General features: G+C 40.8%; 1 protein-coding gene and 1 long non-coding RNA gene across 2 annotated transcripts in view; one reads left to right on the plus strand and one right to left on the minus strand.

The window, feature by feature from the left end:
* brf1a (BRF1 general transcription factor IIIB subunit a) overlaps positions 1 to 12,689 on the plus strand; it is a 70,266-nt gene extending 57,577 nt beyond the window's left edge. The window contains exons 17-19 of the mRNA XM_086151636.1: positions 4,915 to 4,966; positions 10,475 to 10,625; positions 11,267 to 12,689. Coding sequence (XP_086007762.1) covers positions 4,915 to 4,966; positions 10,475 to 10,625; positions 11,267 to 11,301 — 238 coding nt within the window. The 3' untranslated portion in view covers positions 11,302 to 12,689. The remainder of the gene's footprint in view (positions 1 to 4,914; positions 4,967 to 10,474; positions 10,626 to 11,266) is intronic.
* Positions 12,690 to 17,643: 4,954 nt separating this feature from the next.
* On the minus strand, positions 17,644 to 23,136 carry LOC147237593 (uncharacterized). Its single transcript, XR_015106705.1, has 3 exons — positions 23,003 to 23,136; positions 22,196 to 22,354; positions 17,644 to 18,038 (listed from the first exon to the last, which is right to left on the minus strand). It is a non-coding gene; the product is annotated as an uncharacterized LOC147237593 (long non-coding RNA).
* Between the last annotated feature and the right edge of the window lie 3,293 nt (positions 23,137 to 26,429).

Below are 26,429 nucleotides of genomic sequence, written 5' to 3' on the forward strand. Positions count from 1 at the left end.
AGTGAGGCCCAGACCTCCTTCTCCCCCACCAGATGCTCCAGCTCCTCTGGGGGGAACCCAAGGTGTTCCTAGGCCAGCCTGGAGACATAGTCTCTCCAGCATGTCCTGGATCTTCCTGGGTCCCCTCCCAGATTGACATGCCCGGAATACCCCCCGGGAAGTGTCCAGGAGGCATCCTGACCAAATGCCCAAGCCACCTCATCTGACCTCCCAGATAACTGAACTTCTCACCCTATCTCTTAGGCAGAGTCCAGCCACCCTGTGGAGAAAACTAATTTCGGCTGTTTGTATCCGTAGTCTTGTTCATTCGATCACTACCCACAGCTCGTGACCATAGGTGAGAGTGGAAACATAGATCGACCCGTAAATTGAGAGGTTCGCCTTCTGGCCCAGCTCCTCTCTTCACCACAGCTGACTGGTACAGAGTCCGCATCACTGCAGACGCCGTATCAATACGCCTGTCAATCTCCTGTTCCATCCTTCCTTTATGTCGTGAACCAGACCCCCAAGATACTTGGACTTCTCCACTTGGGGCAGGACCTCCTCCCTGCCCCGGAGTGGGCATTCCACTCGTTACCGGTTGAGCACCATGGTCTCAGATTTGGAGATGCTGCTCCTCATCCCGGCCGATCCTGTGGCCACCAAACTGGATCCCCTCGGTGCCCTGGCTATGCCTAGAAATTCTGTTTGTAAAAGTTACGAAAAGAATCGGTGACAAAGGGGAGCCCTGGCGGAGTCCAACTCTCACCGGAAACGGGTCAACCTGCAATGTTGACCAACCTCAGAAACCGATCATACAGAGACCAAACAGCCCCTATAACGGGGTTTGGAACCCCATACTTCTGGAGCACCCCCCACAGGATTGCTCACGGGACATGATCGAATGCCTTCTCCAGATCCACAAAACACATTTTGACTAGTTGGGCAAACTCCCATGCCCCTGCCTAGGGAATAGAACTGGTCCACTGTTCCACGACCAGGACAAAAACCAAACTCCTCCTCCTGGATCTGAGGTTCAACAACCAGGTGGGTCCTCCTCTCCAGCACCGCTGAATAGACCTTACCAGGGAGGCTGAGGAGTGTGATCGCCCTGTAGTTGGAGCACACCCTCCGATCCCAGCTTTTAAAAAGGGGGATCACCGTCCCGGTCTGCCAGTCCAGCGACACTGTCCCCGACATCTCTTTAATTAATTGTCTTTTTAATTAAACACCTGTAAAATTGTCAAGGAAAGATTTTTTTAGAGAGAGGGTAGAAACTTGAACCATCTTAGCTGTGGTGTTTGTGGTCCTTGATGGTGGAGGTTGCTCTTCTGTTGGGTCTGCAGTGGCAGATACTCTTTAGAGAGGGCAGTGGAACCCTGATGATCTTCTTTTAGGTCATCAACACTTGCTTTTGGCTGTATTTTCTGTGGATTTTGGGGCGTAAGAATAAGAATAAGAATAATAACAACTTTATTTATCCCAAAGGAAATTGTTGTGCCAGAGTTTCAAGTAAAACATAACAATAATAAATAATAGTAGGAAATTGTAAAAAACAGTAAAAAAAAAAAAGGGGGGAGAATAAAAAATACAAATAAAACTATAGAGTATCAATGTCAAGGCTATAAAGTGTTTTAAGGTCTTAGGTAAAAAGATTTGAAGATTCTCTGCGGCTGAAGGAAGAGGAATTAAAAAGTCTGATAGCCTCAGGTAGGAAAGACCTCCTGTGGTGTTCAGTGGAGCTCCTTGGTGGTATTAATCTATGACTGAAAGAGCTCTGACAGGATGTCAGTGTGGCATGCAGGGGGTGGTGGACATTGGCCCTGATGCTGAAAAGTAGCCGTCCACTATGGTGGTGCTCCATGGTTAAGATGCTCTCAACAATGCAAGTGTAGAAGTCTGTGAGGATATGCGATATTGCAAACTTCCTCAGCCTCCTCAGACAAAATACAGCCACTATCTTCTTAACCTCTGTGGTGTTGAGTGACCTGGTGAGGTCCTCACTGATGTGGATGCCCAGCACTGTTTGCGCACGCGTTTGCGCAATCGCGGACTGCTCCACTGTCTCTGCGCACAGCAAATTTATGCTGCGCACAAAATAAAATCCAAGCTGAACTGTAAATAAAGTAAATATGTTTAATTTATTTACAGTTCAGCTTTGTTGTGTGCGGAGAACACTGGTAGCAGTGCGCGATTGCGCAAATGAGCGGCTTAGAGGGAACAGTGATGCCCAGGTATTTAAATCTGCTCACCCGGTTTTCGTCAAGCTTCCAGATGAACAGTTTCCTTTTGTCCACAATTATCTCCATCGATTTGTCCATGTTGATAGTGAGGTTGTCGTCGGCTCATGATGACACCAGACTGGGTACCTCTATTGTGTAGGCTATTTTGCTTCTGCCAGTAATGCATCCTATCACTTCAGTGTCATCTACAACTTTATGGTATTCTTTAGGTAATCTAGTTGTGGGTGAACTCTGTGTAGATGATGGCGCTGAGGGCACATCCCTGAGGAGTGTCTGTGTTTGTGATAATGCTGGCTGAAGTCCTATGTCCTATCATGATAAACAAAAAGTCCAGGTGCCAGTCCCAGAGGGTGGGGTACAGGCCAAGTGTGGCTATTTTGTGGGAGAGTTTGTGGAGGATGACTGTGTTAAAGGCAGAGCTGCTGTCAACAAAAAACAGCTTAATGTTGGAGTATTTTGTTTTCCAGGTGGGAGTGGGAATAATGCCATCTGAGCTGGACCTGATGTGTCGATAGGTCCAGGGTGTCTGGTATACTGCTCTGAATTTGGGCCAGCATCACTCTCTCAAAACACTCCATGATGATTGGAGAGAGTATTACTGGCCTGTAAGCATTCAGGCAGATGGGTGTGCTATTAGGATGGGGGATGACGGTTGTGGTCTTGAAGCTCGAGGGCATGATGCTCTGGCTGAGAGACAAGTTAAAGATGGAGGTGAGAAAATCAATCAGCTCATTGGCACGTGCTCCTACAGCCCACCCAGGGATGTTGTCTGGTCCTGCTGCCTTTTGGGGGTCGATCTTCTGCAGTGCTTTATGTGACTGGCCTGTGCTGTTGCTGGATATCTTAAAGCCAGCACAGAGGATGTTAAAATAATGTTAATATCCAGCAGGCTGTCCATTGGCTGATTATGCCAATGGAGGTCTTGTAGTCTGTGATGTGCTGCAGACCTTGCCATAATCGTTGGGGTTAGCAGTAGAATTTAAGCTGTCCACCTGTTCTCTGTACTGCCTCTTGTTTTTTTGTGGTAGCTGTGTCCTCTCTTTTCCCGGACCTAAGTGCAGGAGAGTAAATGCACATCTGGTCCATCTGTGTATTTATCCAGGTGTCCTGGTTGGGGAACTTCCTGATTTGTTTGGCAGGCACGATGTAAACCCAAGTGCTAATGTACCCAGTCACATCCTCAACAAAGTCCTGAATATTGACAGATGAGTCCTCCGGTGTGGTTATACTATTAAAAACATCCCAGTCCGTCGTCTGTGCTAAACTGTCCTGCAGGCTGCTTTCTAATTCTGGGCTCCTGAGTTTGATTTGTTTAATGATGGGCTTTGTTTCAGTCTTCGTGAAATGCGATCTAAATGTCCAAATTTGGGGTGGGTATGCAATGTTTATGTTACTGTAAACATGATCCATTGTGGTCTAATCACAGGTGGGGGTTTTCGCATGTTAATGATCTTTTGGGATCTTTGGCGATAATAACTGCATCATAATGAGTCTTTTATAACGCACTGATGACATAATGGTGTTTACATGGCACTACCATGAAGTTTGGCTGCGTCGGAATATAAACAGCTGCCAACAACACAGCAATGTTTTCCCCGTTGATAATAGAGATGGCAGTTCAGCAGCAAAAACTCCATATTTGGTAAACAGAGCTTGTAAACAGTCCGATCATCTTCATACCACACAACGAGTTAACAATTGACAAAAATGTAGCAAGAAACGAGCAGGTTGGTAAAAAAGAGGGACAATTAGCGGAAGAGGGACCTTTAAAATGGCTTAAAAATAGCCTGACAGTCGCACCCTGGGCCTGCGGTCCTGCTCAGCGGGGGGTGACTCGTCAGCCTGGTTGGGCTGTCTAATGAGGAGGAGGAGGGTGAGGATGTCACTTCCCCTCCCCCCTTCTCCCTCCGGATAAAGCAGATTAATTAAAAGGCTCTGTTCTTATCAGTGAGAGTGGAGCACTTACTGTAAGCCTCCCTGGGGTGGGGTGGGGGTGGATGTAGGGGTGATGGCGGGGGTGTAGGGATGGTGGTGGGGGTGTCATTGCTCTCTGATTATGTGAGTGTCGAGAAAGAGATGGTTCCATCTGTCAGTTGCAGCTTTTCTTCAAATTGCCTGAAGCTGAAACTGAAAAACGGAACAATTAAATTCTAATGAATCCCCAACAACCTGATTAACCTTACACCGCAACACAATGATACACTGACATGTTACACGGTGGTGAACAATGCATGGTATCGTGCGAGTAATGCATGATATCGTAACATTACAGTAAGAAACAGTGTTAAAAAAAATCTCTTTACTAAAGTGCTCTAAACCAGTACACATATTAGAGTGTACTTCAACAGTGTACTGTGTGATGAAGTTACACTGATCTAACGATCCTGTAACTCAAGGGGACCAAGCATTTGTACTGAAACCTCTTGTAAATTACAAACAGGAAATAATAGTCCTAGAAAACTAGAAATGACACACTAGAACAAAGAAACACAAATTTGTCATTAAAAATGTTGATGCTGAACTACAAGAAAATGTGCTTAGAATGAACAAAACAGAACAGTTCACTTCCATAGACTGACTCACTAGAGTCACTGTTGTCTGGGACTTTTAGTTTGGCGGTCAGAACATGGATTTAAAGCATGATGGAGAATGTTGTCTTGACGTTATGTTTTCCTTGTGCTTTGTGTTGCAGGTTGCAACCCTTCATCTCCGGGCAGCCCAGCAAGAAGGCGGCTGTCGAGCAGGTGAAACACATCTCTGACCACACTCCCCTGGTGGACAAGAGTGATACTGCTCTGCAGACAAACGTTGACAACGCATTATAGTTTTCTTTTTCCGCTGAAATCATATCCCTTATAACAGAATCAAATAGTTATGTTCTTCAACACTGCCTATTGGTTTTTCCAACCTAAATATAACCAAGGAGTTGTGTTCCTCCGTGAAGTAGTGGTAAAGGAAAACAAACTTCCTGTTCTTTGACCTTCCTCTCCGACAATTAGAAATTCTTCCTCACTTGTAGTGATGTTTGGCGTTGCCCTTCTAAATGGCTCGATGCCCGACATCTAGCCATCTAGCCTGAATTTGACAAAACCCTAAAGAACATTACTTCCAACCCATCCAGGTTTCACTTGCCACCCCCCCCCCGACAGTTTGGTATCCGCTCATATTTTGTGCATTTCTTATACATCCTGAATGCATATCCCACCTGTTCTGCACACAGCTGTTGTATGCAAATGCTTGTTTCATACAATTTCTGCACATTTTTCAAACCAATTCTGCACCTTCCACGCTTGTTTCTCATATGTTTTACACATTTCACACATTCTGCACGGTTCACATACATTCATGTATTTTCCTGTCCACTCTCTCTGCTTGTTATCGTTGTTCTGTTTTTTTTCACTGTCGCCTTAAATTTCTTCTTGCTCCACATTCCCCCCCTCCTGCACCTCCTTGCATCATGTGCTGTTGGCAGAGCTGAATGGGAACACCGCAGGGAAAACACTGCCACGAGGGGGCCTGGTCAACAAGGCTTGTTACTTAGCAACTCCCTTGTCCCCCCCCCCCCCAACCCACCCCCACCCCTGGGAGCTAGCGATGCACAGCGGCTGCTGTCATTGGCTGAGGCTGCTCCTCGCTGTCGTTATGTAATATGCAGTTCAGTCACAGCGACAGATCGAAGTGAGTGTTGGTGGTGTCCTCGGCTGTTGTCTGACGAACAGATTGAAAAACAATATGGATACGTTTTTCTGCAGCCCAGTAAATAGCCTGAACCATTTTCTGTCTTAACTAATAGTATATTAATAAAACTAAATCTGCAGACATTGATATGAAAAGGGTTTAAAAAAATCTAGTCTTGGCAGTTACACAAATCAGTTAGTCTTGAAAAGAAAACTGAGCAAGAAAAAATGATCAAGTCGGGCAGATAATAACTTTCAACCACATATGATTTAAATAAAAATAGACATCAAGATATCATATATAGTATTCAATAAGAAAATGTGTAAAACATGCAGAAAAGCATGCAGTTTATTGAGCAGTGATAAAATATCAGCAAGAAATTGATCTGAAAATGTGTAAAAATGTAATAAATCCATGTCAGTGTTCACATATTATATCTAAAAACAGTTGAAATATACCTGAGGAATACCTGAGAGGAATTTATTCAAATAGTCACAATATTTTCAGTAAGAAAATCTAAATGGCCATGAACCCCCCAAAAGTTAGCATTGAAATTCATTTCCAAAAATACTAGATAAAGGATTTACAAAAAGTATACAAAATTATTCCCCCAAAAGGTTTTTTTTTAGATCTGTGAAAAAAAATCTTCAAGTTGATAGATTATTATAAATGCAAGATTTAATATGATTCAATGAGATTTAGTAAAGAGGTAAAACCTCCTGTACCCCTGATAAATTAGCATTTTTTTTTTTATTCCTTGCAGCTTCATCACCAGCCCACTGATAAGTTGATGCCTTGTTCAGGCGGGTGGAGGGGGAAGCGGTAGCTCGTGGGGGAGGGAGAAGAGGTTGACAGTCAAATTCTCAGCCGTTAGACATTTCACCCCCTTTATCCTGCTGTTAAGAGAAGTTGGGATTTTCTGAGGCTTCAAAATCTGAAAAAATTGAAACTTTCAAGACTTTGCTTTATTACCCCTTGTTTACTCTTCGTGAAAGAAAACGAGATAAGCAACTTGAGGAAAATAAGACATAAGTCGATGCTAAGTCAGAGGCAAAATAAATGACAGCGGGCAGATTTCAAACTGCTGAAAAATCAGAAATATACAAAATATATAAAATCATTTATCCATCCATCTATCTTTTCCTGCTTTTTTGGGGTTGAGTCATCAGGAAGCAGCCCAAGCAGAGAGACCCAGACTTCCGTCTCCAATTTCATCCTGCTCTTTCAGGGGAATCCTGAGGCATTCCCAGACCAGCCAAGAGACATAGTTCCTCAAACTTGACCTTGGTCTTGCCTGGGGCCTCCTCCTGGTGGGACATACCTGGAACACCTCACCAGGGAGGTGTCCAGGAGACATTTTGACATTCTGATGCCCAAGCCACCTCACCTGGCTCCTCTTAATGCATGAGGAGCAGCGGCTGTAGTCTAAGCCCCTCCCAGGTGACCAATCTTTTCATCTCTGCAAGGGAGAGTTTGGCCATCCTGCGGAGGAAATTTCAGCTGTTTCTGTGATCTTGTTTTTTCTGTCCTCTGCAACGTGTTGTTGTAGGTGAGGGTAGGAACGTAGATCACCGGTAAATTTAGAGGTGTTCCTTTTCAGCTCACCTTCTTCTTTACTATGACAGACTGATGCAGAAATGACATTACTGCTGACACCACCCTGATCTGCCTGTTGATCTCCTGGTCTACTTTATCCCCACTTGTGAACAAGAACCTGAGATACTAGAACTTAAAGGATCTCATCTGCGATCCGGAGAGGACACTCCCACCTTGAGCTGGTCCACTGTTCCCCGACCAGGGCAAAAACCACACTGCTCCTCCTGAATCTGAGGTTCAACTATCAGACGGCCCTCCTCTCCAGAATCTCCGAATAGACCTTTTCAGCGAGCCTGAGGATCATCAGCTGTAACACAGCGTCTGGTTACCCTTTTTAAGAACGGGGACCACCAATCTGGTCTGTCAATCCAGAGGCATTGCCTCTGATACCCATGCCATGTTGCAGAGGCATGTGAGCCAGGTCAGCCCCACACCATCCAGAGCCTTGAGGAACTCAGGTTGAATCTCGTCCACGCCTGGGGCCATACCAACAAGGAGATTTTGAACAACCTTGATGACTTTATCCCCAGAGATAGACCCAGACTCTGCTTCCTCATAAGAAATACAATGGGATTGAGGTGGTCTTCCAGGTATTCCCACCACTGACCTCTCAAGTCGAGGTCAGCAGCACCCAAAACCCATGACACTGTGCACTGCTGCCCCCTCTTGAGCCACCGGACGGTGGACCAGAATTTCCCCATGCCCGAATATTTCTGCTTGATGCTTGACTGGGCCTTATGGGTGTAGACCCAGCCACCAGGCATTTGCCATTGGCTCCAGAGGGGGAGCCCAGTGACCTCTTTCTGGGTAAAGGATAGGGTCCATTACTCTTTCATCATGGGGGTCTTCTGAACTTTACTTTGTCTGAGCCCTTATTGAGGGCATGTTTGCCTTGGGTGACGCACAAGGCCATAAAGCCCCTGACAGCCCGAGCACTTGACATCACTGGGAAAGCAAAGCCCCTGCATCACAGTAAAGTGGAGGCTCAAGGAGGGGAAGGAGTGTGAAAATTAACTTTAAAATTAGCAAGACATTTCTTAAAAAGACTGCTGATCATTTTCTAAAAATCTTAAACAGATATCATGTGAAATGAGGGATTAATATTTTGTCAGTGTGTTTGTTCAGAAATGACTCCTTTTTGGTCAAAGTGGTGGTTAAAGCCACTTAAAAAATGGCAGATTTTATGCTTCAATCGGGGTCTGAGATTAAATCTCCATGGTGACGAGGCCACAGCAGGCCAATGCCGCATGACATCAGAGAGAAGGTAGTTACTCTGAGGAAGCTGTGGCTCCACTACAATGAGATAAGACCACCCCAGGGTTCTAACGCAAAGAAAACCCTCCAGATCCCTTTGTTCTCAAAGCACCAAAGATTCAGTCATTCTCTGCGGTCGGAGGGGAAGAGTCTCCGAGAAAAACACCTGCTGCCGAGAGTCTAAACGAGGCAGGGTCGGGGAATATAGAGAAGTTTTATCGGCTAGCTGGCACTGAGGTTCCGTGGGGGGAGTTTGGTACGACCCTATTTACGGTCAAACGTAAACATCGTAATAGCCTGCCGCTTGGGCAGTGGCGAGATCTGAATCCATCCTGGCTGTCTGAGACCACAATGACTGGGAACCCTTGTAAAACTCATGGCGATGTTTGAACAAGAAGGATCGCCAGGGAACAAAAATGTTCTTGTTAAGCGTTCCCCAACTACGTCCCGGACTGAGTTTTGTTACTCTTAGAGTTTGAAATCAAAGGAGCCAAATAAGATGGGAAAATTAGGTTTGTTTTGGTTTACTTGGTGTTTTTTTTTTTTTTTTTCAACAAAAAGATGAAGGTCCACTGAGACATTTGTTGTGGTTGATTGATGGACCAATCCCCCATAATCACCTGGAACGTCTTTGTCTTACCGTTAATGTTAAAATAACCTCCAGATCCTTTTGAACTACAATTTCCAGAAAGGGAAGTAAAGTTTGTCGTTGCAAAAAAATTGTAAAATTGGATGAATCAGTCAGAAATATCCAAATAAGTCAGAAATTATCAGGAAAAACAATCCACAAGAAATGCGTGGAGTCACTTGAAATCCGACAAATTAATAAGGAATGACATTAAATAATCAACCAAAAAAAAAAAAAAAAAACCACCAAAGAAATGTAAAAAATTACAAATCTTATCAGCACGACCATGTAAAATTGGCAGGAATTTTCCAACAGAACACCAAGAACTCACCTTCAGAAACCAGAACCAGAGGTGACGGCAGAATCTGCTGGAGGAGGTGGTTGTAAGAAGGCTGACGGGGGGGGGGGGGTCTGCAGCTCTGAGGAAGAACTTGGAACCTCCACCTGTTTTATAATTAGCTCTGCCTGGAAATAAAGACTTGACTTGCGAGTTTCTCGACGGTTGCCATGGAGATGCACCAAGGGCGCTGGTAGCCCTCTACAGAACTCTGCACTCAGAATCCAAATCTAAAACAGCTTTACAACTGAAATGACCCGCCAATCAAAGATATTCTATGTAGCATGAAATTTTTCAGAAATTTGTCAGAAATCGGACCCACCTGCAGGTGCTCCAGGGAAGGTCTGACGTCTTGGGGGAAAAATCTTTATATAATTCTAGGGGCAAAAAAGTGAAGCCACTGCATTTTTATATTTGTTCTGACATTATCATTCACTCCCTCAAGTTTGAAGGAGGTTTTTACCTTCAAGAATCAGATCATTTCTAATCCAACACATGAAATGACACTTTAAAATGATAGAAAGAAAAAAATGGAAATGGAAAATGGAAACACAAATAACTGGAAAGCAATTGTCTAAAAAAAAAGGAGAAATTATCCTTCAAACGAATTAAAGCATCAAACCGTCATTTTGATAGTTTCAGCAGAGCATTTACTATTGACCTCCCTTTATGCTTGAGGGAGTGGGAGGTTGAGGGTGAGGCATCCAGGTCGGATCTCCAGAGGATGTTGCCGTACATATTCACACTGTACCCCTGCAGGTGTCCCCGGGAGAGCCAGACACAGGCGACAGCAAGGGACCGGTGCTGGTGGAGAGCGGGCCGGTGGTTTACGACGAAGGGGTCGCTGATGAGGAAGAGGAGGAGGAAGAGGACACTTGTGTCAGCGCCATGGAGCTGATGGGCGGCGAAGGTTAGCTCTTCCCAATACTACAGCATCTTACTGGCTTACATAGCCATGTTTTATCTATTCACTCAGAGTAATTCAGCACTCATACCACCAATATTCATTTTCTTCCATAATACTATTTTCTGTATAATAGTACTTCTATTTTTACTAAGTTTGACCACATTTTGTGTAACAATTCTAATAGCATTCATACAATTTATACCGTTGTACTGTTGATTCTGAACATAAATACTAAAATAGTAAAATAATATGAAATCTTCACTTCTGTTACTGATGTATTAATAAATTATTTATTCATTTTTATTGTATTCTTATACCCTTTTTCTAACTTAAAGCTTACACATTTAACATGTACTTTCATCGGCGGTGAAGTTAACTCTCCTGTAATAATAATTCTTAACCCATATTTACAGTAATACTTGAACTATTACTTTTTCAACTCATTATTAAGATTGTGGCATCAATTTGAAATTTTGCTCAAAAACAGTGGAGAAAAAATGGTTTCAATTTCCTCACAATGAATGATATAGTTTGCAAAATTACTGATTTCATTTATTGTTTATTACAATCATACCTTCTCTTTCAGCTTAGATCTGATGGCTTTTTTAATTTCTTCTTCTTTGCTCTAAAACCTTGGCCTCCAGATTACGGATGCGATGACTATGACGACGGCTTCTAGCAGAGATCTTCCTCCGTCTTCGCCTTCACCATCGGATCAAACTGTTTACTATATTTTTTGAATTCAGATCGCCCCTGACCTGGATTGGTCCTTGCCATGGACCTCTTCCCAATACCTCATCCTGGACCTGCACCTGGTCCTGGACTGGGCCTACAATGGACTTGGTCTCTGCCCAGGGCCTGGTCTTGGACTAGGTCCAGGACCCAAACCCGGTCCTAGTCCTGTACTTGCACACACAGTGCAGATGTTATGATGGGCCAATCAGAGGAGGACATTTGGGGTCAATGGTCGTCGGAGCTTTGAGTATCATTTCATTTGAAGAGAACAGAACGGGACTTTTTTTTTTCTTAATATTCCCTTCGAATCACGTCAGTCTTTAAAATCACAGGAAAGAGAGCCATGAGTTTGACTGCTGTTAATTTGCTTATAATTCACAGCATTGATTAAAATTAAACTTATCTATATACTTAGAAATATCTATGTTGTTTAACAAGAGAGATATGTGACATATTATTTAAGAATTTCAATAAAATTGCTCAAAATTAACAAAATTAATCATGTAAACAAAGTCATGAAATTGTTGGAAATAAGTATTTAATTCGAAACTTCCAAATCAGGCGAAAATCATGAACAACAAAAAATTTCAATAAGTGAATTCAGCTTAAAACATTACAAAGTGACCTTGATAACAATGCTATAATAAGGGATTGTTTTACCAAAACCACAGAAATTAATTTCAATGAAGTTGAATTTAAGAACAACTAAAAAATTGAGTTAATAATGTTTATAATATTAAAAAAAAGCCAGTGAAAGCTCATCACCTTCAAATTAAATGAACTTGATTGAAGGCTGTCAACAGATCCAGGATGCTACTGAATTGCTGCTCAGGACTGTATTTTCCAAAGATTGTAGGGACAAGCATAAACACACAGGAAGTGGCTTAGAGGCCACTTCCTGTGGAAGGCCTCCGTATCCTGTCTCCTCACCAGAAATAACAGAGTGTAAGACTCCTGTGATGAGCGGGATGCTGAGATTAGTCATCACAAAAAGGAAGGATGGGACTGGTTAATCTGCTCAGATTAGTATTTTGCAAAGTTGCCTTAGCATTTCTGCCCTGCTGGTGCCAAAACACCCCGAAGATGTGGCCTTTTTGTTCCGGACGTAACCCGGGGTTCTTCAAAGTCCTCGAAACATGACTGGACAAGTAGAATAAACAGGGGGGATTGATGTCTACTTTCTTTTATTTTGACTTTCTTTCCTCCTCCTTTACAGAGAAAAAAAAATACAGCAAAAGGAATTAAAAAAAAGAAATGTCACAAAATGAAGCAGAATTGACCTCGAAATGATCTTTCAAATTAATTTACCAAAAAAAAAAAAAAAAAAAACAACTTCAGATCGCAGAAATTAAAATAAGAAATGGAATTCAGGAAAAGAATATGTAATAATCTGGAAGAATTTAGGGAAAGCTGATAGAGAAACATAGAGAAATTAGTTAAGAAAATGATTGTTTAGCCCAAGAATTTGAGAAATTTTGGAAGACAATCCCGACCTTTCTGCTGAAACTTAAAAACACAATTTAATTGACTCCGAGTTCTGATCCAAGTGTTTGGGGAATTATTAGTATGATTTCACTTTGAGTTATTACAAGTCATTTTGATGATTTTTTTTTCCCTCAATTATTATTTTTATTACCTGAATTGTCCGGTTAATTTTAATTTTTTTTCCTTGCATTATTCAGAATGACATTGACACCCATAGAAGATATCTGTTGTCTGTCTCAGCTTATCATTATTATCATTATTATTAGTATTATTACTGGTAAATATTCTTGTGTGGTGGAGAGGAATTAGAGACCTATGCACTGTGCTGGGGTATCGCGCCCCTGTTACCTCGAGCTGCTGCCACTAGATGTTGGCGCTCTGCTTGTTTGGCGCGTCAATGTGCTGCTACAGTAAAGATTTGAGAAGCGGACAAGCCGAAGCCTCCGCATCTTCAGTGTTTTCATTTTTGTTTTTGAAAAGCGCAGAGCTATTTGGTTTCTGCAATCTCAGATTCTGTGTTCCAATAGGATATTGATCGATTTAAGAAAATGGCCTCACGGGTGTGTACTTTCCGACAATAATCGGTTTCATTTTTTAAAAATTAAATGTTTTCTGTTGTGTTGAGCTTTGATCCGTCATCCATCAGTCCTTCTGTCCTTTGACGTTGTTTTTTTTTTTTTTCCTTCCACTGGTCTTAGCTATTCTTCCCTTTTTGGAGCTGAACTCATGCAACCATTTTGGAACAGCACCAGGTCCTGATGGATGGTGTTTCTCATACTGGGTCGATTTCCAGCAGGATCTGGTGTCTTGATCTGAGATTTGACCGTGGACCTGAAAAAGTCTGGGACAGGGTAGGATCAAGTTCCTGGTTAAAATAAGGATGATGGAAAAGAACTCAGGTCAGTGACTGAAACCGGAGCCCCAGTATTTAACTGAGAAATAACTTCAAAATCAGGAATTTTGACTCCTGAACTCCGGGTGCCGAGTAGCCAGGGGTTCACAGACATCTGTCAGAATTCTGGGGATCAAACGGGTGTGAGGGGTGAAATTAGCAGACTGTTATTCCAAGCTGGAAAAGAAAACAAAGTCCGAGCCTTTTACTTTTCACTCCGTATTGTTTCACGGATGGGAATAATTTCATGATTCCTGATGATCCGTAATTGTGCTGTCAGGTCCCCCCCCCCCCCCACTCACACACACACATCAGACACCGCCTGGCCCCGCCTTCTTCAAGGATGATTCAATGTCACTGCAGCAGTAGATGTAAAGAAGACAGGGTTTATTAAGATTTTGTCATTTTACACTTGAAACAAGAACAGGGTGGACTGTCGATCATCCTACCTCTCATTCACTCCTACAGACAATTTAGTCTTCAGTCAACCTACTGACTGTTTTTGGACTATGGGAGGACGACAAGATACAATCTAAAAATCAGAGGAAACAAGTTTAAAAAGCAGGAATGTGAAGCATAGAGAGAAATGATCTTGAAACAGAATCCTGATTGTTAATTCTCAGAAATAAAATCTGAGAATTAAAAAAGAAAAAGACATACAAAATCAGGAAAGAAAATCACCTGAAAAAAAAAAAATCTAAAAATAACATGGGACTGAGATGGAAAATAAAAGAATAATCAACCAAACAATCAACTTATCAATCCCAAGTAACCATGAAAACAATGGCTGGAATAAATCAGTGAAAAATTCTCTGAATGATCGAGAAATTAAACATCCACAACAAAATGTTTTAAAGATTGGTTAATAAATAACCCAAAAGTCTGATCAAAAGAATCAAACATTTTGAAAACTAATTAAATACCGCCAATATACAGAAAATGTCCTCAAAATCTGCAGCTTTATTTAACATAATTAAAAATTTTAAATGTTGAACAATTTAATTCTTTGGACTGTTGAATGTTTTCATCCAGAGGAAGAGGCTCCACTTCCTGTTGGGGTCATCCTGCTTCCTGTTCCATTCAAAGCCAGTTTGTCCAGCTGGACACACACACACACACACACACACACACTGGCAGGAAACCGCTCGTTTATTTCCTAATCAGTCAAAACACTGCATGCCGTCATCACAGCAACTTTTCAAAACAAAGGTGTCATAATAAACCCCCCTCTCAACACATGGCCTAAACCAAAAGAAAAAACAACTTTGGCCCAATAACATGACAATTGACTTTTTTTTAATTTGCATAATTAAACTATGTTTTTTTGCAATGCTTTTGCCTTTTTGGATTTTTTTAAAGAAATTTCAAAGCCTTATTTTCCCCCCAAATCTCCAGGTGGTTTCTTGATGCTTCTTTGGTTCTTTAAGTGTCTGTGCTTGTATGCATGTGTTTGATTTGTGATTCATTAAAAAGTTCTTAAATGAACCATTGGGAGATTTACAGGCAAAAAATAGTTAGATATATTTCTTAGGTTGTGACTGTTTCCTGAATATTAAATTCTGACTGCTTACAGTAAAAAAGATTCATTACCATTCTTAAAAGAAATGAATCCATATTGATCCCATTTATTTCTGATTGATAGCTTCATCAGCTTGACAAATATTTTTCAGGTTTGTCTTGAAGAAACTCGTGAGTTTACAGGTTAGGTCATGTGACCCTTATATCCACATCTAGTGCAGACTTTAGCTGGAGGGTCATGTGACACCAGAGCTGTCTGTGACGGCCAAGTGGGGATTCAGATTGAATTGACTTTGCTGCTCTTGTTTTCTTTAATTGGATCATGTGTGAATGTGCATGGGAACACACACATGCACAAACACGCACACACACACACACATGCCCTTCCTGTCTGTATGAAGCAGGTTGTGGAGGGAGTTCATAGTGACAGAAAGCATTTTGGTAGCAGACATTTTTGTAGTTTCTTTTTCTTGAATAATTAAGGCTATTTCGGGTTAATCTTTAAGTTGCTGTCTTTGTTGGATATGATCTTGCAGCTTTTTCTGTAAATAAAAAAATTTAACTTTTGTTGTTTTGTCGATCAAACTGATATCTTTCATTTTATCTGATTCCCCCCTTCCTCAGTTTAACCTCATATTTTTCCTTTTCAGAATAAAAGCATTTCACCAGTCGTATCCTGTTGATGGGAAACTCAAACCTAAACGATGTGATTTCCCTTCTGTTTTCATTTATAGCTGCTGTGCGTGCATGTGAGTACCGTTATATGTGTTGCTCTGCTTCAGCCTGTAATTACCTGGACTTCTGCAACACAGTTGGGAGTCAAAAGATTTAATTAGAAGGCGGGAGTCGAGCTACAGCCCACCTGCTAACCTGTGTGTGAGGCTGTCTAATATTGTAATGATGATATTGGGTTTCAGACATTGTTCTCCTCCACCTGTGCAGGAGAAAAGCGCTCTTTGCAAAGCAAAGTTAAGTGACCTGAAAAGAATCTTAAATGAGTACAAAATGAGACAAAAATCTGCAAAACTGTGTAAAAATGTTCTGGAGACTGATAATGCACACATCACACACACACACACACACACACACACACTTCTCTATTGGCAGATGAATCTTCCATCCTGCTCTCAGTGCAACATCAGGTGACCTTGTTTTGACACTGCAGTGATTGATTAGATTTTCAGACATCTGTTACACGCACACACGTGCACACACAAATTTATATATATGCATGAAAGAACTCTTTGACACGAACTAATTTACACAAAAATTTGACTTTCTAAACCCTTTGAGAGCAAATAAAAGATAACCTGAAAATGAAATACCTGAAAAGCAAAATGAAAGCTTTCAATAAATCACCTTGAAGGTCAAAGAGAATTTTTCCCCAAAACTGAAAGAAATGCACATACAAAAAAATTTGACATTTTTAGTAAAAAAAAAAGGGATAAAAAAAAAACTAAAAACAGTTTTGAAAATGTTGAAAAAACACACCAATACCAACTTGAAAATCCAAATATTTTTTTAAAACCTTCAGAAGCCATCTAATCTAGCCATCTAAAAACCATCTAATATAAACAAAAAAATTTTTTTTTTCTTCAGTCAGACTGAAGGAAGGTTCTTTGTTCTAGTCTGGGACTAATTTATTGAGAGTTTAGTACTTAAATTGAATGTTATTCAAACTTGATATTGGTTAGTTAAACTGAGTTTCCACTGTTTGGGTAGGACCAGGCTCAGTAGTCCATCTCCCTGTAAAAAGATTTCTGGTTTTCCAGTCCTGACTGGATCTGTGGCTGTCTCTCTCTATTAAGTTTGTTTTGTTCATTTGATAAAAAAAATGTCTGTGTTTTTGTTCAGAACAGGTTCTCCTACTGCATTTGAAGTTGCTACCTCAGCTGGGTTTAATAATTCAATTCTTAGATGAACTTCTTTTCCCTTTTATAGTGGATTTTCCTTCACAATTTCTAAAATAATAAATTTCAAATCCTCTCAGTCCTTTAATTTCTTCAGTTTGTCTGACTTTTTTCTGAATTTTCTCAAAAATCTCAGATCTTAGCTAGATATTTTGCTCTTTTACCAGGAGACGCACAAGGAATTACTGATTTTATCCCCCCAAAATTAACAAATTCTTGGCAGAGGAAGAGGTCCTAAAAAAAACAAACAAGAAAAATGAAATGTTTTTTATTTAAACCAGTACATAAACACTGACGACATAAATAATTATAAATCGATATACTGTCCAAAATATAAAAAAAAAACTTGGCAGGATAACAGATATTGGATTGAAACTTAGCAAAGTGGGGAAAGAACTCAATATAAATCAGCTGAAGCTTTTTACTCCACCTCTAAAAATGTATGCTGATTTGAATCCTTTTTTTCTTTTTATTGATCCATTGTGAGAGGACTCTCCTGATTTTCTGTCACTGTTAATGAAAAACACTGAACAGAATTTCATTTGTTTTTCAGCTGATTTCATGTTCAAGTGCCTTTTAATCTGAATAAAATCCACTTCAAGCAGGTTCTCTGCTGTTCAGGGATCTGGAGGGTTAGGGGTCTTATAAGACGCCAACGTGGCCTCCGGCTGTCTATCGACCAGCCCAACCCCCCTTGAACCCACTGCTGATTGGCTGCCAGCAGGTAGAACTGAGTGGGAAAGCATCTCATTCTTTGTTTCTCACTGTTCTCTTGCTCCGCCGGTTGGTTTCCCATCGGTTTCTTCCGTCTCTGGACAGAATGAAGTGAGTATCCCGAACCCTGACCTCTGACCCACCATTCCAGATCCGGCAATTCTGCAAAGACAGAGAACCGAGGAAGTTAAAGTGAAGGGATGTTAACTTGGTGGAACCGCTTTAGTATAATTTAGGGGTGGTGCGAGGTTGTCAATTGGCCTTGATGTTGAGGAATGGGAGCCACAGCAAGAACGGAGTTGACTTCGGTAAAATTTGGGTAAAAATGGTTATTTTACAAGAAATAAGCTTGATGCCATGCTAAAATATGCAAAAAAAGTGAAAGAAATCATTTTACAGATGGAAAAAAGATTACATTAATAAATTAATATATTTCTTTTTCAATCAAAAAAAAAATCAGCCAGCTCTAGAAACCAGTTACAAGTAGCATGAAATGAACTTCAAAATTTGGAAGGAATTACCTGGATCCCAAAAATAAATTGCCATGAAAAGACTTAATATTCAGCTCAGAAATTGAGGAAAAAAAAATCAGAGATGGACGGCAGCTTCTTCTCTGAGAGACAATATTAAAGAGGAAACACTTTCATCACATGATTTATCAACTTCCTCCATCCAGCCTGCAAGGTGCGGAGGCTCGGGGGGGAGAAAGATTGAAAATATCACCAGTTTGGTTTTAACAAAAAGGAGTGATTTCCAGCAGCATGTGTGAAAGAAGGTTCCCTACTGTTTGTTTGAGATGCAGGTGATGTTTGCCAGAGAAAGAGGGTATGAAGCCTCGCTGAGGGAGGTTGGAGGAGGAGGAGATGGTAGAAAGGGGACTGGGGGAGAGGATAGAGGGAGGCGATGAAGGGGCGGTGGGAGCGTGAGAAAGGCTGCGAGGACAGAGCCCAGCTGGACGGAATTCAGGCTAATTGATTTAAGCGGCTCTTGCAGGAGGATTTACTTCGGAGGTGATTTGAGGAGATTCCTGAGCTAGTGACATAAAAAAACGCTGCCCCCTTTGCTGCTTTAAATGTGATTTTGAATTAAGTTGAAACAGGTTATCAGTTGAACAAATATTTCTGTCAGGGTTTGATAACTCCTTAGTACTGGGATTTCCAGAATTCATTGTATTATCTATTTTAATCTTTTTTTTTTTTTTTTTAATCTGGAATGGTGGTGGTGTCGGCACTGGGGTTTGGGATATCTTTGTTATTTATGCTATATTTACTCCTTTAATGCGGCCTCAGGGCGGGACGGGCCAGTGTATCCCTGAGCCAGCCTCGGTGGGGCACGGGCCCGGATAAATCCAGACGGATGCGTCTGGAAGGGTATCTGGTGGAAAACTTTGGCCCAAACCAAATATAAGAACCTAATAATCTCACAGCGGTTCGGTCGAGGCCCGGTTTAGCAACGACCGCCATTGGTAACGATAATCTACGGAGTATCAGTGCGCTATGAGGAAGGAGAGGAGGAAGCAGAGAGAGAAGAGGAAAGGCAAGAGTCTTGGACTGAGAGTAGGGACTTTGAATATCGGGACTATACAGGAAAAGGTAGTGAGTTGGTCGACATGATGCAGAGAAGGGAGGTGGATATACTGTGCGTCCAGGAGACCAGGTGGAAAGGTAGTAAGGATAGACACTTAGGAGCAGGCTTTAAGTTGTACATCTTGGTACTGACAGGAAGAGAAACGGAGTAGGAGTTATCTTGAAGGAGGGGTTTGTTAGGAATGTTCTGGAGGTGAAAAGAATGTCAGATCGACTTATGAGTCTGAAACTGGACATTGAAGGTGTGATGCTCAGTGTTGTTAGTGGCTATGCCCCGCAGGTGGGATGTGAGTTTGAGGCGAAGGAGAAGTTCTGGAATGAGCTAGATGAAGTGATGCAGAATATTTCCCAGAGATGAGAGAGTGGTAATTGGCGCAGGCTTCAATGGACATGTTGGTGTAGGCAATAGAGAGGATGAAGAAGTGATGGGCAGATTTGGTAAACAGGATAGGAATGCAGAGGGACAGATGTTGGTAGATTTTGCAACTAGGATGGAAATGGCTGTAGTGAACATTTTTTTCCAGAAAAGACAGGAACATAAGGTAAGTTATACGAGTGGAGGTAGGAGCATGCAGGTCAACTACCTCTTGTATAGACGAGGTAACCTGAAAGAGATCAGTGACTGCCAAGTAATTGTAGGTGAGAGTGTAGCCAGACAGCATAGGATGATGGTTTGTGGGATGACTCTGGTGACAAGGAAGATCAAGAGAACAAAGGCAGAGCAGAGGGCAAAGTGGTGGAAACTGAAAAGGGAAGAGAGTTGCGTGGTTTTCAGGGAGGAGTTGCGAAAGGGTCTGGGTGGTCAGGGAGAGCTTCCAGATGATCGGACAACTATATATAGTGCTATCAGGGAGACAGGTAGGAGAGTACTTGGATGTCATCTTGAAGGAAAGTAGATAAGGAGACTTGGTGGTGGAAAGAGGAAGTGCAGGAGTATACACAGAGAATGCGGTTAGCATAGAAGAAGTGGGACACTGAGGGTACTGAATAGAACAGACAGGAGTACAGGGAGCTACAATGTAAGGTAAACATAGGGGTAGTAAAGGCAAAACAAAGGGCCTGCGATGTATGCTTGGGTGGACTGGTGCAGGACATGTATGCAAGCTGTGAGACATTGGTGCGGTGTGCTGTAGGGGTAACAGAGGAGTTCAAGGTGGAGGTGGGACTCCATCAGGGATCAGCTCTGAGCCCCTTCTTGTTTGCATGGGGGATGGACAGGCTGACAGATGAAGTTAGACAGGAATCCCCATGGACCATGATGTTTGCAGATGACATTGTGATCTGTAGTGAGAGAAGAGAACAGGTTGAGGACAATCCAGAGAGGTGGAGGTATGTACTGGAAAGGAGAGGAATGAAGGTTAGTTGCAGCTAGACAGAGTATATGTGTGTGAATGAGAGTAGCCCGGGTGAGGCTACATGGAGTGGAGATCAAGAAGTTGGAGGATTTCAGGTACTTGGGTTCAAGTGTCCAGAGCAGTGGAGAAGCCGAAAGAAGAAGAAGATGCTATATTTACTCCTTTGCTTGTTTTCAGGCGAATAGCAGCAGAAGAGAGAGTGAATACAGAAATAATTTGATGTGAAACTGTGGCCTCTAAAATGTGTGCCAGATTCCTGATGATTTTTACATTTTCTACGTTTTCTACATTTTTCATTTTAAGATGATTGATTCTTACATTGTTGTTATTTTTTGCAGTCCTTCTTTTCGTTGGATGGGGGGGTTATGGAAATTCTCCCATCATTTTATTTCAGTCCCTGCACATTTTTTAAAATATTGATTGATGCTTTTTTTGAGTGTAGTTGCCCATTTCTGTAGTTTTTTTCAGTTTGAGATCTGGCCAGATTCATCTCTTGTCTCACGGTCTGCTTTGCCGAGAAATCTCTTAGTTACCATCCAAAAAACAGATGAATTAGAATTTTTTTCTCACTACAGAAAAAACTGAAGGAACTAAATCTGCACAGATGAAGCATTGATGTCATAATCAGTCCGAACACATTAGACACAAAAACAGTAAGAATTGAAAGGTGATCAAATAATGGTGCCTTGTCATTTCTGAATTATAGAAAAAGACAAAACGAACAACATATAAAGATTTTCAGTGAAGAAGCGACTACAAGATCCTCATATCACCCAAAAGTATCATAAATGTCAGCATGAAGAAAACACTAACGTTACAACCAGAAAAAAAAGTTCTCTTGGAAAACTTACCACAAATTTTATTACAAACTTGGTGAATGAATAGAAATGAACCATTCATTGAAATTACCCAAAATTTTACTCAATAGAATGATAGAAATAAGCAAAATGAGCTGAAGCACAGCAGAACATGGCTTGAAAATCATGAACACTAACCCTGGAAGTATGAAAAAATTTCTGAAGAATCACATTAATATCAACGAATGAAAAACAACCACGAAGGAGAAAGATCCTCGATTTAAATCAAACCCAGAAAATCTGTCAAAAAAATTCAAAAAGAAAATTTTGACAAATTTGAGGCGGGATTTCAAAGTTATGAATAGGGGATGCGGGATAAAAGTTGAAGGAATCTCAACTCATTACAAGGAGAGACGCTAAACCTCTCCTTCACTGGATTCTATCTATCTATCAATCTATCTATCAATCTATCTATCAATCTATCAATCAATCAATCAATCAATCAATCAATCAATCACTACTTTTTTGACTTGAAGTGCTCTTGTTTGATCCTTATAACATGTTTATAAGAAGTGACTGACCTTTCTGTTCCAGTTTTTCTCCGGAACCGCCGTTGGACAGTGGCAGCTGCTTCAGATTCTCACTGCATCTTATCTTCTTTTCCTCCGACATCTTTTATATTCAAGTCGCCTCGACTCGGATTTGAGCAGCTGAGGAGAATATGGATCGGCTGCCCCTGTCTGTCAGGAGGTGTTTCATAAAGTGAGTTAATGCAAGCTTGTGAATGTCCGTGAAAAGTAAAGAAAGATTCAATTTAGATGGAAAAGAACAAGAGTTCAAATGAAATTTAGAACAGTATTCTTTCAATGTCAGATGGAAACACCATCAAAATTTTCACCAGAAAATAATAATTTGAAATGAGCGAGAAAAAGAGGGAAAGACGAAATAAAAATGAAAACCTAAAACTAGGCAAAGAATTGCCTTGAAATGTGGAAAATGATATTCCTAACATAATCCATATTGTACCGGAAATTTCTTGAACAAGAAATAATCTAGAAGCTTGGATAAGATAATACAGAAAAGTAAAATAGGGCATGAATTTATCAAGAAATGTTAGGAAAAACCTACCCTGAATTGCCAAATAATTTTAATGGAAAAAAAAAAAAGATTTGCAATTGTAATTATAAATATTGTGGAAAATATTTAGAAAAAAATTGCACCCCCTTCAGCAAAATGCCACAATCCCACTGCTTAAGAAGCCTAAGAATCTTATTTGAGTGGAACTTCATTGTGGATCCACAAAAAAAAGCCTCAACAACTAACAAGCCTCAACAAGCGCATTTTTTTTTATTTTTCCTTCATTGCCATCTAGAACCCCACAGACTCACCCTGGAGAGAATCCTATGTCACCAGGCAAGATGGAGTGTCAATCATCCAGCCATTTCCTCTCTTGTTCCCATCTACAGACAACTTGTTTTTTGGACTATGGGAGGAAGACAGAGAATCTGGAACACAGAGGGAGGGAACCCAGTTAGAATCAAACGGGGAACCTACCTTTTCACTATGCAGGAAGCTGATCTGTGACCCCGCAATGACCCGCAGTCACAATATAAACGTGTTGATTTTCTGCTTCATTCACTGAAACTCTAGACACTTCTTTTGTCAAAGTAGCAGCTTTGACACTTTGAAACACTCACACACACACACAGAGGAATTGATGTGGGGTTATTCCAGGTCACAGCAACTCCGCCTGATGGATGTTTCCCTGCACACAGACGCTGTATGCATCGTCACGGCTAGCTAACATCGCTTGTGTGTATGTTTCTGTGTGCGTGAGTGTGTGTGTTTGTTGAAGTCTCTGAGGATGAACATCCTGCTGTCAAACACACAAAAACACCCTGTTGTCTTTGTTTCCTCTCAAGGACTGAGTTTCATTTCTCTGCCAAAAAGAAGGTTTCCAACCCAAGTTTTCAAATAGATAAAAAGGAGAAATAAATGACAACTACAGCAAAACATGAAAAACTAAAACAATTTGCAAAACTGCTGGACAGTAAAATGAGATCAACAACATAACATATTTTGCCATGTTGTAAACATTTACAAAAACCTACAAAAAAGCAAATCTCACCCAAAATTTTGCAACATTTTTGTTCTCTTTCAAAAAAATTGAGTAATTGTTTTTCCACACCTGAAAACTTTTCCAACCTCATCCAATGACAGCTGGGAGAGGCTCCAGCATCCTCTGTGACCCTGAATGCGGGATAAGCGGCAAAAGATGGATGGATGGAAGTAAATTATAATTTCTAGCGCATTAGGGATGGATCGTTTTTTTTTTTTCAAATTTGTTGTAATTTCTTCCCTATTTCTTAACTGTTTTTTCTTTCTTGTTTTATTTACAAAAACATGAGCACAACATCCATCTTGATTTTAATTAAATCCAATTGACCCAACACTTGAAAGTTTTTTTTAAATGAAAACAGACAGAATTTAAATTCAAATACACAATAGTTATCTAATGTAAGAGAATGTACAAGGTTTACGAACGTCTTAAAATAAATGAATCAGTCAAATGCATTCAAAATAACACTGCAGTTACTGGAGCAGGAGAAATTTAGCAACCATATTAAAAAACAAAAAAAAAAAAACACAAACCTGTTGTGGGTCTAAATATTATTGTTGGAAATAATTTAAACTCAAAATTATGTCTGATCAAATGTAAAAAAATTACCATTAAGTGAGTTGAAGGAGGAAGAATCCTGATTGTCAAATGTAGCAGGAAATTGAAAACCTGAAAAAAAAAACTGAATTTCAAAATAAATCTTTTAGAATATCAAACATTTCACTGAGCAGAAAGAAGAGATATAAGAAAACACAGGTTAATCCATAATAATTGTTAATGTCATTATTGTTTTATCAAAATATAGAATTAATAATTCATATTTTTTTAACTATTTTTACATTTATGATACTATATTTATATTCATTATATTTACTATATATATATATATATATATATGTATATGTATATATATATATATATATATATATAGTTGTGTTTATTTTATGTATTTAGTTCTACATCTTGCTTTTATTTTTTGTATTCTAAAAGAAGAAGTTAAATCATCATCTTGGATTTACATCTTTCTAACCCCTTAATGTATCTGGAACTTTCCCTTATGGTTCTTCGCTTACATCTTGACTGGATCCTTGATCCATGTTTTATGTTTTCAGTCTGATGTCTGACACAGAAAACACTTTAATATCCACCTGCCTAATGACATGCAGGCAATTTACCCTTCACTTCTTATCTGAGTCTTCTCTTCCTTTTTGGGTTCTTTCTTTTTGACTCCTTGCGTCCTGTCTGACTGCTTGCTTCCCAACACATTCCCTTTTTTTCATTTTTTATTTGACACGGGATACATGCTAATGAACATATATGTTTAAAAAACATCCATCCATCCGTCTTCTTCAGCTCATCCTGCACTCAGGGTTGCTTGGGATGCTGGAGCCGATTCCAGGAAGACAGAGAACCTGGAGGAAACCCACACAGATATGGGGGGAACATGCAAAGTCCACGCAGAAAGATCCCGTTGTCAGAATAGAACCAGGGTTCTTCGTGCTGTGAGGCACAATTTTATCCATTCTCATCACTCCTAAAGAGAATGTAGGCATCTTCATCTCTGTGACATCCAGCTCTGTTTCCTGTCTTTTCCTCGATGTCACTATCTCTAAATCCTACAGTATCGCTGGTCTCAACACTGTCTTGTACGTCTTTCCTTTAATTCTGGCTGATACTCTTTTATGACTCATTACCTCTGACAGTTTTCAACCTGTTTTAACCTGGTTTTGCACATTTTTATTGGACTGTTGACCCCAAGTATTTAAAATCATCCACCTTCTTTATCTCCATTCCCTGTAACCTCTCTGATTATTCTATAATAGTCACCTCTTCTAACCTTCACTCACTTTTCTCATTCATCAGCTCTTCAAAGTACTCTTTCTGTCTTCCCATCACTCACCTGGCACATGTCAATACATTTCCCCTTTATCCTTAATCATCAAAAATCTGCTGCGTGTTCTTCCCATCTCTATCTCACTGTTTCACCAAACAGTAGAAATTATCCTGTCCCTTCTTACTGTCCCACTGAGCGTATAAGTCATCATACACCCTTTGTTTTGCCTTTGCTACTTCTCCTCATCTGTACCTTCCGTTGGATCTCCCTGTACTCTTGTCTATTCTCTTCAGTCCCCTCAGTGTCCAACTTCTTCTTCGTTGACACTTTTCCGTATAGACTCCTGCACTTCCTCATTCCACCACCAAGTCTCCTTATCTACTTTCCTTCCAGATGACACACCAAGTACTCTCCTACCTGTCTCCCTGATAACATTAGCTGTAGTTGTCCAATCATCTGGAAGCTCTCACTGGCCACCCAGAGCCTTTCTCAGTTTCTTCCTGAAAACTCTATAACACTCCTCCCCTTTCAGCTTCGACCACTTTGTCCTCTGCTCTTCCCTGTCCTGGTCATCTTCCTTGTCACCAGAGTCATCCTACAAACCACCATCCTATGCTCTCTGGCTACAATCACCTACAACTACTTGGCAGTCACTGATCTCTTTCAGGTTACCTGATCTATACAAAAGGTACTTGACCTGCATGCTCCTACCGCAACTCTCATAGTTACCATATATTCCTGTACTCTCCACAGCCATTCCATCCTTTTTTTTGTTCCTGTCCTGGATACCAAACATTCCCATTACTTCCCATTACTACCTCATGTCCACTGAAGTCTGCAACAGTTACCGCTCACTCACCTC

This window comes from Fistularia commersonii, chromosome 1, assembly GCF_037954325.1.
Source record: "Fistularia commersonii isolate RoL2024-O1a breed Wild chromosome 1, RoL_Fcom_v1.0, whole genome shotgun sequence".
Lineage (NCBI taxonomy): Eukaryota > Metazoa > Chordata > Actinopteri > Syngnathiformes > Fistulariidae > Fistularia > Fistularia commersonii.